The following is a 14,424-nucleotide window of genomic DNA, read 5'->3' on the forward strand; positions in this document are numbered from 1 at the left end:
AATCCTTTTAATGTACTGTTGAATTCTATTGGCTAGTATTTTGGTGAGAATTTCTGCATCTGTGTTCATCAAGGATATTGGTCTGTAGTTCTCCTTTTTGATGGGGTCCTTGTCTGGTTTTGGGATCAAGGTGATGCTGGCCTCATAAAATGAGTTTGGAAGTTTTCCTTCCCTTTCTGTTTTTTGGAACAGTTTCAGGAGAATAGGAATTAGTTCTTCTTTAAATGTTTGGTAGAATTCCCCCGGGAAGCCATCTGGCCCTAGGCTTTTGTTTGTTTGGAGATTTTTGATGACTGTTTCAATCTCCTTACTGGTTATAGGTCTGGTCAGGTTTTCTATTTCTTCCTGGCTCGGCTGTGGTAGTTTATATGTCTCTAGAAATGCATCCATTTCTTCCAGATATGACAGTTTCTCTTAAAGCTGTTTTGTGCTGTGGATGTATTTGATAGCTTTTTAAAGTCTCTGCACACAACCCTTTAGCACACTAACTGGATTCTTATTCATGAAACTTCTTGATGATGTTTACATTAAGAATTAGGCCATTTATATATATTTGGAATTCTTTACCTCTGAAGGATAAAGTCAAATTAGCTACTTTTGAAACCAGGATTTCTGGAAAGATAATGGAAACTAAAACTCAAAATTTCAAATCTAGCACTCTGTCAAATAGAAAATTCTCATAAAAGTAATTCATTAGACCATAATTTCTGCTTTGGGTTTTATTATCCTAAGGAAAAAATTAGAATTTTTAGCTACTTTTCTTTCCTAAAATTACAATGAAGTGAGGGGTAGGCAACTGAGATTATTTCAATTCTTAGTCACTACAATTTTTGAAATGCCAATTTTAATCATTGGAAGGAATATATGACCAGTAATGCAAAATAAACTGTTTTCTTTTTCTGCCCTCATCACTTAAAATTGAGAGCATATATCATGGAAAGGTAGAGGCACAAAAAGAGAGAGAGATTCTATAATTATTCTGAAACCTATGAGACATTAACCTTTCTATAAATAGAGCCCAGGAAGATTTTCTTCATATAGAAATAACCCTACAAATCCTATAGGGAACTCCATTCAGGAAACAAAACAAAACTTTTCCTGGGTGGAGAGTGGGAGACAGGTAGGCAGGAAGTGGGGGTTTACTTTGTGGGTCACTTCAGCTTTTACCACAACAATAAAGCTTTCTTCTTTGAAGTACAACAAATAGAGCCAAAAAAAAAAAAAAAAAAAAAAAAATCCCTAGAGAGTATACCCAGACCAAAAAGATGGCTGCCATCGTACTCTGTTGGAAAATGGCCAGTAAAAATTTAACAATTTTCCAAGTGAAAAGACGATTCAAGTCAGGTCAATATTTCATTTTACCTTTGAGTGTGAGATCTTATTTTCATCTTAAGATCACCAAAAAAGATACTCAGTATTTGCATGTTTTCTTTCTTTTTAATACATCTGCATTTTTGTGGTAGAATGAATAAACTATAAATAAATAAAAGGTTGGGTCAGTGGGTAGTCATGCACTCACATCTGCTTGGCAATTATCATCCATCATAGCTGGCAAATCCCATCCAATCTGATGTTTTTGCTACGCTCATATCCTATTCATTACTCATGATTAAACATGAAATTGGGCATGTTTAGAGTGAGAGCCTTTTCATTTGGGTGGTTGTTTTTGTGGGTGAAAGTTTGAGATGACTTTAATACAGCATGCTCTATAGCCACAAATTTTTTCAGGTTTTTATTATGAAAACTTCAAGTACATACAAAAGTAAAGTGTACAGTGAACCCCATATACCATCATCCAGATTCAACAGTTTTTCAGATCGTACCACATTTGTTTCATTTAGAAATTTAATTGTTCTTAAGCGTGAAGATCCATGAGTGGAACAAAAGTTCCATTATTTTGCATCCTATTGCTAGGAGCAAAAAAGGGGGAGGAGAGTAAAAGGAGGTACCTTCCATTCTGGCCCGGTGGTGGGCAGGTCAGAGCTTCCACGTGGAGAGCGGTGACCATCCTTGGCTGACCCGCGATCTCGGTGCACAGCCTCCTTGCTCAGATAGATACTTCGGTCATTTGCTTTACAGATGTTGTTTTCACCCTCCCACGTGGGGGGCCAGGGGGACTCCTTAGCTGGAGAAGCTTATGGAGCTTGGTAGGTGACGCACGCAGGCGCCTGGGAGGGCAGAGAGGAGAGGAACCGGCAATTTTGTGCCTAAGCAGTAGCTAGCAGATGCGTGTTGCTCCGGGCCTCGAGCTTCGGGGAGAGGCCTGCACGAATCCACCGTAAGCACACCTCTTTTGTATTGTTTCCCCTTTAAAGACATTTGATGCCCCCAGTGAAGAAGAGCCAACAACAGCAAAGCCTGATGGAGAGCATGCAGCCTGGGAAGCCCAGTGAGTGGGAGATGGAGGGCAGAAAGCACGAGAGGCCCGAGAGCCTCCTGGCGCCGGCGCAGTTCTGCGCGGCCGAGCAGGACGTGAAGGCGCTCGCCGGGCCCCTGCAGGCCATCCCCGAGATGGACTTCGAGCCCTCGCCCGCCGAGCCGCTGGGCAACGTGGAGCGGTCCCTGCGCGCCCCGGCCGAGCTCCTGCCCGACGCCCGCGGCTTCGTGCCCACGGGCTATGAGGAGTTCGAGTACGGCGGCGAGATCTTCGCGCTGCCCGCGCCCTACGACGAGGAGCCGTTCCAGGCCCCGGCCCTCTTCGAGAACTGCTCGCCCGCCTCTTCCGAGTCCAGCCTGGACATCTGCTTCCTGCGGCCCGTCAGCTTCGCCATGGAGGCCGAGCGGCCGGAGCACCCGCTGCAGCCGCTGCCCAAGAGCGCCACGTCTCCGGCGGGCAGCAGCAGCGCCTACAAGCTGGAGGCGGCGGCGCAGGCGCACGGCAAGGCCAAGCCGCTGAGCCGCTCGCTCAAGGAGTTCCCGCGCGCGCCGCCCCCCGAGGGCGTGGCCCCGCGCCTCTACAGCACGCGCAGCAGCAGCGGCGGCCGCGCGCCGCTCAAGGCCGAGCGCGCCTCGCAGCCGCACGGCCCCGCCGCCGCCGCAGCCGCCGCCGCCGCCCGCGGCGCGCCCAGGACCTTCTTCCCCCAACAGAGGTCCCAAAGCGAAAAGCAGACCTATTTGGAAGTAAGGAGGGTAAAGTAAAACCGAACCCAAACCCACAGCGCCGGCAGCCCCGGGCCTAGATCTCCAGGGAGCAACCTAGGCTACCCTAGCGTGGAGGGGAAGCGGGCTGACCAGAGGGGGAGCGGAGGCCGCCGGGGGAGAGCCCGGGTCGGAGGCTTGTAAGTCAGGTGCCCTCGGTGGCGAGCGGTAGCTCCCGTCCTGCAGGGCCAGGGCACGAGGGCGTGTCCTTCACGAAAGGGCTAGTAGCTCCTGAGCAAACACTTAATTTCTCTGTGTCCTGTGTCTGTAGGAAGGCAAAGAGGCCGCAGAGAAGACGGACTCTTAGACCTGTCGACACCGTTAGCCGCCCTGCCCCACACCTCCCCCGTACAGTTAGGGGTGTTCTCTGCTTTGCCGCTAAGCGGTGCGGCCCCTCACAGTCGCACTTGGCATTCAAAGTCCCGCACACTAGTCCCAGCCTTGTTTCCCCTGCCTGCGAGGCGCCCCTTCTCGTGGAGGTGTTCAAAACACAGAACCCGGTGTGCCGGTCTGCCCCACCCCCCGACCCGCACTAGCCTTGCCTGTAGCTAGGGAGGAGGCACGTTGCTCCGGCTCACTGCGGACTCCCTGCAAAGTCTGCAGCACGTGTGACTGGAAAAGAGTGCCGCGTTGCTTTGCAGATTCCACTGGGACGGGGGACAACACGATAGAGTCGAGGAGGCGCTGATTCGCAAATATCTTTTTAGGCGTCCATATCAGTATTTAGTATTTTGACGTCCAGCCTTGCTCTCTGCAAGCCTTGGGACGTTTAAAGGGTTGTTAAGTACACATTCACGAAAGGGCTAGTAGTTCCTGAGCAAACACTTAATTTCTCTGCGTATGATTGGAACAACGCTATTTCTAATTAAGCAGAGAGTGACAGGACAGCTTTGACCTCTGTCACCATCCTTCCTGTTCAACCCGTTTAAGAGTAGTGGTTAGGGTTTACAGGGCCGCTCTGTACTTGTTCATCTTGAAAATGATACAGTCCGTGCCTAATTTGTATCAAGCTGGAAGACCTTTTGCCTAAACTAAAGGAGGTTTTTCCAGGAATAAGAGTCCTATAATCCATCTATTCCCATTTCCAAGTGAGGTGGGACGGATTGAGGATCACTGACTCCTTTCATTCAATCGTTTTTCAGCAGACATGGGGCTAAGGACTTGAGGGTTCAGAAATGAATGGCACCTGAGTCTCTGCCCTTCAGGACCACTGGCTTATCTCAGAAAGGAAACACAGACACACAGACTTAAAAATAAACGGTGGGAACACGTGGGAAGTGCATTTAAACCCTGCTGGGGCAATGGTGGACAGACAGGGCCTTCTGGATAAATTGGATGTCTGAATTTAATTTTAAAAGCTGCCTAGATGAAGAGTGAGGTAGGGACATAGGAAAAAGGCTCATGAGTCTTTTTTAGAAACAGCAGGGTCTTTTCCTCTTGAATACTGTGCCAGGTGGGACTGGTGGACCATAGGCCAGAGGAAAAAGAAGGGGCTGGGTCATGAAGAGCCTTGAAGCTCGTAGCCCATCTGGACTCCAGAATCAAAGTCTGGTTCCTGCAGAGGGACTTTCGTACGCTCAGCTAAAGTTGCTGAGATTCCCCAGAGTTCTGAGATCTTTTTTTTTTTTTTTTCTGGCATTGGTTTTCAACTCTGAACTTTACAAAATTCTATGAGGCAAAATTTCTTAGGCAAATCAATCTTAGGCCTGTATCAAAGTTTAAAAGTTCATTAGCAAGGGAGGTAGGCAGGAAATAATAATGGCAATTCCAACTGACTTGAGATAGGCAGAGATTTACATATAAAGACTTCTAACTAGTGTAGTCTAAGCTGCCCAAATGCTTTTATGTCACATGTTCATGAAAGTCTCTCTCCCTCAGCGAATATGTGAAAAAATGGGAGTTCAACAATTGACAGGAAAAAAAAGACATTAATGAGAAATAACGAGTAATATATCTGAGAAGCAAACGATGAGTCAAATATTTGTGACTCTTTATCAGACATAGCAGATAACAATAAACAGTATATTAGGTACTGTTAATCAGACATCCTGGACAGCAGGTTTCATCCCCTAGCAGTGTCATACATGAGTCAAGTTGGTTCAGAAAGTGACAATAAGGAGATGGCAAATAGAGGTCAGCTAAAAGAGGCCTTTTCTCTTTCAGTTATCAGTAAATTTTTCAAGCATGTGAATTTTTCACACAAAGGTCACCTTGCTTATTATTTCTGTTTTTGGACAAAATTTTTCTTTCTAAAGATTCAGAAGGTATCCTAGAGAGAGATAGAATGCACAGTCCAGGTGGGCAGAGACTGTGTGTGGATATATATGTGCATGTGTGTATGTATGTGCACATACATGCATGTGTGTACGCGGGCAGTTCTCTGTACATGTATATATGTGTATATGTGTGCATGTTTGTATGTGAGTGTGTGGTTGAGGTGGAAGTGAGATGGGGTTTTCGTTACAAAAGATGAATCCTTCGAAAGCCCTATCCTTAAAGGTGTCAGCTCTTTGCTGTTGAGATGTGTAAAGCTCCTACTATTCCATCTCCTTAAATACACTCTGTGTATCTTCTACCCGTGCCCTGATGAGCTAGCCAAATCCTGTCTCTAAGAGTCAGGAAAGAAGGCTGCATGCTTTAGTATAAGGAACACCTACCTGGGTGTCAGGAGATCTGACACCTGTCCTGGCTCTGCTGCCAAATAGCTGTGTGCTTTTGGGTAACTCGCTTGGCATCTCTGTGCCTCCAGTTTTCTCATCTGTAGAATTAAGACAATACATACCTTGCATAACTCACAGTGTTGTTGTGGGGCATCAGGCCAAATAAGATCAAGTATGTGGATAGGCTTTGTAAAGTGTGGAATGCTATACAAATGCAAGATATTATCAAGATCATGATTGCACAGAGAGATTTTCCTTAAACTTAATATATTTAGTTCCTAAGCAGTCCCTAAAAGCCCAGCTGTCAAAATGTGGTCCTTAGGCTGGTAGTAAATGCGTCCATTACCTGGGAGCTTATTATAGTTGCAGAATGTAGGCTCAATCCCAGACCTACTGAATCAGAGTCTGCGTCTTAGCAGGAGTCCAGGGGGACTCATGAACGCTAAGAGCAGGTGGGCAGGAGCATACCTTAAACCACTGGTTTTTAAAATCTCAGTGTGTGTAAGGATTACCTAGACCTAACTCCAGAGTTTCTGACTCTGCAAGTCTGGGTTGGGGCTCAGGCAATATACATTTTAAATAAAAGCTCTGGTTCATCCTGTCGCCCCAGGACCACAGTTTGAGAAACAGCACACTAAGCTAAGTCAAGACGTTGCTCTCCACAGCATAGTAATGAATCTTAGTAGCGTCTCAGGGAACCTCTAGATCTGCTACTATAACTGCAAGTTAAGTTCTCAGAGTCAAACCCATGTTTCCTGGGGGGAAAAAAAAATCATCCCCACGCCTCACTTCATGGTCAGCAAGCAGTCACCCATTCAACTCATGCTTGTTTCATAGTGGTTTTTTTTGTGACTCCTTGGGTTCTCTTAGGTTCAAAATGCAGCAACTTTATTAGGTGGCTTTTAGGTCTCAGTCACTCCACAGTAAATACTTCATTCATCTGGAACAGAAATATAAGTGCATATCTGTTTTATTTAGCACATCTCACACTTAAACTAGAAAGTTCACAGAAGATAGAGCCTTATTTTTTTTTATTAATTTTTACTTCACACTGTACCTATCATGAATTAAGAATGCCAAAAACTATACTAAATGTGTATTTACAGATTAAAAGTGTGCGGCAGGCACACATACACACATGCACATATGTGCCCATGTAGACATGGTTGACACCTACTTCTAAACAGATCTGACCCCGCAAAACCTCCTTCCCTCGTTTATGTCTAAAATGGAGAGTTAGGAGCTTGAGTTTAGAACTAGCATTGTGATGAAGGAACTACCTTATTTTGTAGAAAGAGAAACATTCCCAGAGACGTGAGGGGACCGCTGCTCGTTACCCAGCAAGACAGGATTGGTGCCAGAATAAGAAGTTACTCTCTGTAGCCTTTAGATACTAACTTCCCTTATGTCCTGATCTTTAATTATTGTTATACCGTAATCCTACTCTAAGACTGTTTGTCTTGATACATACAAAATACTTCTGCACTCAGCAGAATTGTCCTCTTTTCACTGATTTCTTAATTAGCCTAGGTTTGCTTTAGTGGGAATAGGGTGCTCCCCATTATTCTTTGGGGTGAGAGGGGAAAGTGACAAAGTTAAAAAAAAAATGGTCCCAGTCAGGATAACGTGAGCTTTGGAAAGAGTAAATAACCACCCCTCTTTTGTATTTTCAGGAGATGCATTTAGAAGACACCACCAGATTCTGTCCGAAGGAAGAAAGAGAAAGCGAACAAACATCTTTCAGCGATCAAAACCCCAGGCAAGACCAGAAAGGGGGCTTTCGCAGCTCCTTCCGCAAGCTCTTTAAAAAGAAGTGAGTAGCCCTTAGACAAGACAGCATTGTAACTCATTTCCCTTTGGGCTAAGTCTGGAGGTTTTAACCATAATAAGTTTTAAGTAGCCTGGTTTCACACACAGCTTCAAGCCCAGTGCCTGCAGCCAGTAGCCACAATTCCTGTCAGGGGAAGATGTTTCTTATTGTATTTTTCTAGAGTAAAAGCAGACTCAGCCCAGTCCTCTGCCTCTTTTAGCTCCACTTCCTTGTTCCCAAAGTCATGTGTCTGACAGGATGAAGCAGAGGAGGTCCCCAGGGTAATGAGCTGGTGACAATCAAATCCATTTAGATGGGGAGGTCCGGGTTCCACTGTGGGAGTTGGGTGTAATGGGTGTTCCTTCCAAATCTACCCACCTGTGGAAAGTTTTCCAAGGCGTCTCAGCATTTCTGCCTGTAGGAGTCTATAGTTATCCTGGACGCTAGTACATGGTTATTGGGACTTTTGCTAGTGTCTTCCTTAGCATAAATGATGGAATGGATTTGACTTGGGCCTGAGTTAAAGAAAATTATGTTAGTGGGGTTTCCATACTCCGTAGGAGGCCAAAACAAGACATTGCCTTCGGTGGTCCTTCAAAGACTCCGAGTCCTTGCTGTAGGAAATCACTCCCCAGGCATTTAGGCCAGCACTTACCAGCACTGTCTTATAGACTGGGAGATGGTGGCCAGACCCCAGCATGAAATGTAAAGAAGAGAGATTTAAGCCTTTAGCATCTGACCTGAGAAGGATTCTCCAGTCTAGGCATTCCCTGCCTGGGAGACTACTTACTGTCCCTTATCTCCACTGGTCCTCATGCCACCTCCCCCTTCCTTGGAGAGGTTTTCCCTGCTACTTAGTTTCTCTTGTTAGAGAAGGTTCTTGCAGTCAGTTTTAAACAGTTAGTGGATGGAAAAGTTAAAGACACTGTAGCTGCCTTTGGAGAGTTGCTGGTAAGTGAGGAAGTTGAGGAACATCACTTTTTCCTTGAGGGTAGAAGTTACTGGCTGATTTAGACAATGGTTTTGATGAAAGGGGGCAGGCCTGGAGTGAGGACTTTTTTTGGATGGTGTATCTGCTTTTTCTCCCATGGGGAGGGATGTAGCGAGACAAGTGCCTCTGTGGGTGTGGGCCCTGCCTGCTGTTGCTGGAAGAATGAGGACAAGGAAGAAAGCAACAGTGTTGCAGTTAGACGCAGTACTGCTCCACAAAGTCCCCTTTCGGTTTTGCCAAGGTCCACATGATTATTGCTAGACCCCCTTTATGTAGGGAGTGAGGAGTTAAGACTTGGATTCCTCTCTTTACGTTCATAGATTAGATTTTTCTTGGCCTAGGGCCTACCTCCGTCGTGTTTGGCCAGGATGGAGAGACCTGGAAGCAGACAACCCTCCAGCCCAATCTTAGGATTTAGGCTCCTGAATCCTTCTAAGGACTCCTAAGAGAGGCGCTGCTTAAACCTATCTCTTTTTTTAGACCACCGTGTTCCCAAACAAATAGCCAACTTTTTGCTTACTGTCCTGTATAGTGAGTGAGTCTGTCTGTCGTAAAACAGTGAGCCATGGATTCACCACTGGTTCCTTTACAAATTCCCAGTTTTCAGAGTGATATAAGAAAACGCTCTGCCAGTTACGTGAGGCAGAGGAGGTAGACTTGTCCTCTCTGTACCTGGGGGGCAGAAGTAGGAACAGTGGGTAAGAGGGTGAACTTTCTAAAAATGCAGGTCCTGGAAGTGGAGCTGGCTGCCTCATGAGGGACTGGGTTCTCCTGAGTAGAAGCTGGGTGACCCTGGTCAGGGATGCTAATGGAAGGGACTCCTGCACGGAGTGGGGAATTGCCCAAGATGAGCACCTGAGTCCTTTCTAGTGCTGAGATTTGCTTTATCTGTACTTTGGCTTTGTTTTAGATCAATCTGAGTAATCACATCTTTTTAACACCGGGAACAAGAAATTAATATGGCGTTGGGACCTATAATTTTAAAGACTCACCATGTGGAAGACCTGATTTTATCTTTCTCTAGCCCTCCCACCACCCCCTGGCCCCCAGCCTCGGCACAATGCTGAGGACTAGCTGTGGACTCTCCAAATTCATGTTGGTTAATTGCTTTCAGTCTTCTTGCACCTTTTGGGGATCCTTCTTAGAGGGTTCAGTGGATCTCCTTAGTCCTCTTACCCTTTCTCATAGATCAGTCTCCCCTGCATCAGTCACAATGCTGCCACCAAACTGCTTCTGCCTTTGTGTTTAGCGTCCAAAGTGGTCTATGAATGGAAGTTGAGGGGGGACCACACAGGTGGCCGCTCCCTCTGGCAGGCTTTCCTGGCTTTGAACATCTGGGGTAGGGTCCTGAGCACCCCCAGCTGGTACTTGCTCATCCCTTTGGGTCAGGAAGCTGCGAGGGGCGCTTTGGGACTCTGCACAGGATAAAGAAGCAGCTTGAGGAGTTTCTCCTGAGTGTTCTTGAGTAAGAACCATGGGAAATTTGCTCCATTATGCTAAGATAGAGAGGAAGGGCAAGGAGGTCCCAGAGCGACACAGAAAGGTCAGCGGCTCTTAACTCAGATGAGAACGCACCATCCTTCTCCAGAGTTAAGCATTCTTTCTTACGTGCATGTGTTCTGTGAGACACTTGTATAGGAATCGTGAATGTCATAGTCCCAGCTGTTGTGTAGGAACTTGCACTCTGAAGTCAGGTATGTGGACTGATACAGGGAGGAACTGGAAAGAGACATTTAGCTCATTCTCCTCCCATGTGTTGGGAGGTCAGGCTGGCAGCAAGCCCTGTGACTTGAAGAAGTGGTTCAACCTGGGTACCAGAACCATGCCACAGCCTGGCCTCAGAGGTCCGAAATGGACTAGTGCCAGAAGAGCCACCAGTGTCACATTTGGGGCTCGCTGCCTGCCTCCCCCACAGCCCTCTGGAGGCTCATTCCTGTCTACACTGACACCCTTTTTGTATCCATAGGGGCTTGTTTGGCTGGTGGCCCCACACACCCAGAGTGCTGCTTCGGGATGAAGCTAGGCATGGAGCCAGATGCAACAGAAAACCTGAGAAAGGGTTCTCTTCCCTCTGAGGCTGGGAGGGCCGAATACTCAGACCCACAAGGATTCAAAAGGGAGAGTCAAGTTGACATCATAAAAAAAAAAAAAAAAATTCTGAAAAATGCCTAAGATATTTGGGGAAAAGGATGATGCTCTGATTATTTCTGTCTCAGGCACATTTGTCCTGGGTAGATACCAGGTCACATGTCCCTGAAAGCTGCCCAGAATTGATCAGAATAAAGACTACCTATCTAAAGCTTGGAAATGTTAAGTGACTTTAAAAATTTGAAATGAATTTCCTCAGAAGCCAGGAACAGACCTAATGTGATAGGCTGATGCTGGACTGAATCCTCTCTCTGCCTTGGAGCAGGGAGTAAGGCACACTGTCCCATTCTGGAAGGCTGTATATGGAGGCTTCAGGACTTACATCTAGACTACTCTGAAGCGTGAGGCAAATGCTACGTTATCTTTATGTATAAATCTTGCACTTAGTTTAGTAAGTATTCTTGGTTGAGGGTGTGGTATGGAGGAAGAGGGTTATGGAAGACAGTTTAAGGGTACAGAGCAGAGAGGCTCTTCCTATCCTCAAATTTGGGGGAGTAGAAGAAAAAGCATATGGCTTCCAAATGATTAATTCTGCTTCCTCACCCATTCTTTTCCTCTTTAACACTTTATACCGTATATACCTCAGACTGTCTCCTTCCTACATCATCACTCTCCCTGCAGGAATCACACCAAAATCACACACACACACACACACACACACACACACACGGAATATGTCTGCAGGGCTCCATGTAACTGAACATCAGCGGGTCCTCTTCTTTGGTATCTTTTCAGCTGTTTCCGCAAATGCCCAGCCTCGGCTGCGGAACAGACCATGTAATAGAAAGCGGGACTACCAAAGAACTACTTGATAATGTACCCCCCCTTCTTCACCTCCTCCCAGCCTATCTCAAGTCCTTCTCCCATTGCTTACCCACTCTGGGCTCCTCTCTCATCTCCCATCTCGTTTCCCTACATCACTTCCAAATTAAAGGAGATGATTGAAGGCATAACATTTTAGATGACTTAAACCTCATTACAAATGTGTCTTAATAGGTCATTTGAAATCCATCACTAAGTTAAATATCTTTAGTGTACTAGGCTCTGTCTAGCACAAAAGAAGTAAGAGACATAGTTGTAGCCCATTAGAAGCTTACAGTTTAAATGTAAGGGTAATCTAGCTGAAGGTTCAGTAGCTAGAACATAGGAAGCACTCAACAAACATACAGTATACGAATGCTCATTTGTCACCCTATTGGTTACCAGGACCAACTGATTTGGGCGACAGGATGGGTGTCCCCTGCTCCCTTACTTTTCCTTGCACAGGTCTCCTAAAGCTTGCACAGCAGACAGTGTTTCCAATCAGAAAACCACCCCTTCTTAGGTCATAGGGTTCCACGGCACTGGATTCTACCCCTCCTCCCTTCCCCAGCTCCAAATAAACTTACACGGCTTATTTGTAGCAGATCTATATGTGTATGACCTACCCAGCTTGTTATTTTCTTTGTCTCTGTGGACTGAGCGGAAGGAAACGTAGCGATGATTATTCTCTTTCCATCAAGCACTTGGATTGCTCTGTGTTAGAATGTACTGGCAGCCACTGTACCCCTATCCAGCAAGCATTTGCCTGCCCATCCCTCTAGTGTCTGCTCAGATCTGCCCTGCAGTCAACCAAAATGGCCCCAGGAGCTCAAAAGCCGTTTCTGTTTTATAGATGAAGGCAATAAAAGCAAATTCACTGGCCCCTTTTCCTAGATTCTGCAGGCTATTTCCTGGTAATTTATACATTACTTCAAAGCCTAACGACCACACATTGGGAAGAGTCCAAGTGGCCACATACTCTGTAGGCATTGCAAAGAGGGCAGTTAAAATTGTCTTGAAGAGGTTAAAACGGAGCATATAGTCATGGCTACAGTAGAATGCTGGATTTTGAAGAGGATTAGCAACGTAGTCATTAGTTAATTAATAGTTAATATCAAGAGATGCAGAGAAATTCAAATACTTGGAGACACAGAGAAAGTGGTTTGTGAGAAGAGCAGTTAAAAAAAGAAAATACTAAGCTGAGTTTGTGGACTTTGAAAACCAGACAGGGCGATTTTGGCATTTGTTTCAGAAATGGGAACGCAACTGGTGAAGATTTCTGTGGTCCTTGGGGCTGGTGGTGACATCAAAGCTTTCCCATTTCCAGGTAAACACTAAACAGTTGCATGTTGGAACCATCAAAGTATGACATATTGGGTTTTGAAGAGATCAGTTTTAGCTAAGAGGGGGAAATGTGAAGTAAAGATTTTAAGTTTTGACTGATGATTTTCTGATGAGAAACTGCCACATGGGGGGAACCATTCAGAAGAAACACCAGCCAGATTCAAATCTTGCTTCCTATTTCCCACCCCCCAAACTTATAGGTATTCCTAGCCTTCTGGATAGCAGAAGATGTGGGGAAAGAATAAAACTGTAAAAAATATATCTTCCTGACATTTTGGGCACAACTGTACTACTCAGGGAGGATTTGAACTGTAGGTAGGTGGGAAATCTGAATTGAGAGAAGACAAGGAGTTTTAGGGTGGGGCATGTGGAGGCTGTTTCAAGGGAGAGTTCCAAGGGGGCTTCTGAAAAGGCAAAGGACTTTCACCCCACCAGATAAGATAGAATCTTATCTGATGAGTACGCAGATGGACTGGTGTTGAGAGAAAGAATATTTTTTCCTCTGTGCACTGGAGTGTAGTGGAAAAGTGCTGCTTCCTGGCCGGAAGTAGAAAACATGGTGGGCAGCTCTGGCTTCATCTGTGATACCAAGTATCAGGGTGAATAGTGAAAACATCCAGTCAGTCATTAGGTTTCCAGACATCAATATTTTAGTCTTTGTGTGGATCCAGCTTCTTTCCTTGGATAATGTAAAGGGATGTGTGAATTCTGCCCAATGAATGCAATAAATGATAGAGTCACAGTTAACTTATCTAACAGCAGCAGTGAGGAGGATTCGTAGCATACCAAAGACAGTGAAAGAACTTACCCTTCTTTTGTGGAGAGTGGAAGCATGCTCGATTCTGCCTCAGCATATGGAGAACTTGTTCAGTTGTCTAGGAGCTTTGGACAAAGAACTTCAATAACATCACTTGCATACATCCTACATGAGGTCTTTTGATACTGGTTCTTAGTGGGCTAGTTCGACCCATTCTAGCTCAGAATTTAAGTTAGTCAAAGGGCCCCAGTGTAGCTTATCAGAGGTTATTTCCAGAAAGCCTCCTCCCTCCAGGGACTTCTGACATGAACAATCTGGAGAAGGTGCAGAGCTGGAATGGATTACCCAACTGGCTTAACCAAGATAAAGGAAGAATGCACCCTCGACTGGGGACTCAATTGGACTGATCTGAGTCGTTGACTATTGATTGGGCTTGGTCTCCTTCATGGTGGTTGAGATGATAGAATCTCCTCAATCTGACTACTGTACTAATTTCTGCATCCTACCAAATGTGGCATATATGTGTGGTTGGCTTCAATAAATCTTTCATTTCAAAATGAAAACAAGCAAAAGCAAGAGTTTGTAATGTAACGCCCAAATTCAATAATGGCCCTTGATAGATAACCTTGGCTGAGAACAATGAATCCCATCCATTTGAATTTAAGGGCCTCGGTAATTGGTGGAGTAGTTACTTGGTTGAATCAAAAATAGGATTTCTTCCATTTTCTGAGCTTTTATTCCCCCTTTACGTTATACACAGTATCTTACACTGACA

The 14,424-nt window shown here is 45.5% G+C and overlaps 1 protein-coding gene across 15 annotated transcripts in view; it reads left to right on the forward strand.

The window, feature by feature from the left end:
- Window positions 1-14,424, forward strand: part of ARHGEF33 (Rho guanine nucleotide exchange factor 33) — a 121,670-nt gene that overhangs the window by 60,976 nt on the left and 46,270 nt on the right. For 5 of the 15 annotated variants that reach the window (XR_009405289.1, XM_059405497.1, XM_059405494.1 and 2 more), the window contains 2 exons: window positions 2,316-3,129; window positions 7,472-7,611. Coding sequence is in view for 14 of the 15 variants with exons in the window: in XM_059405497.1 (XP_059261480.1) it covers window positions 2,316-3,129; window positions 7,472-7,611 (954 nt within the window). In the remaining variant the exon portion in view is untranslated. The other 10 variants (XM_059405500.1, XM_059405503.1, XM_059405498.1 and 7 more) reach the window with 8 other exon arrangements.

Source organism: Mustela nigripes, chromosome 7 (genome assembly GCF_022355385.1).
Source record: "Mustela nigripes isolate SB6536 chromosome 7, MUSNIG.SB6536, whole genome shotgun sequence".
Taxonomy (NCBI): Eukaryota; Metazoa; Chordata; class Mammalia; order Carnivora; family Mustelidae; genus Mustela; species Mustela nigripes.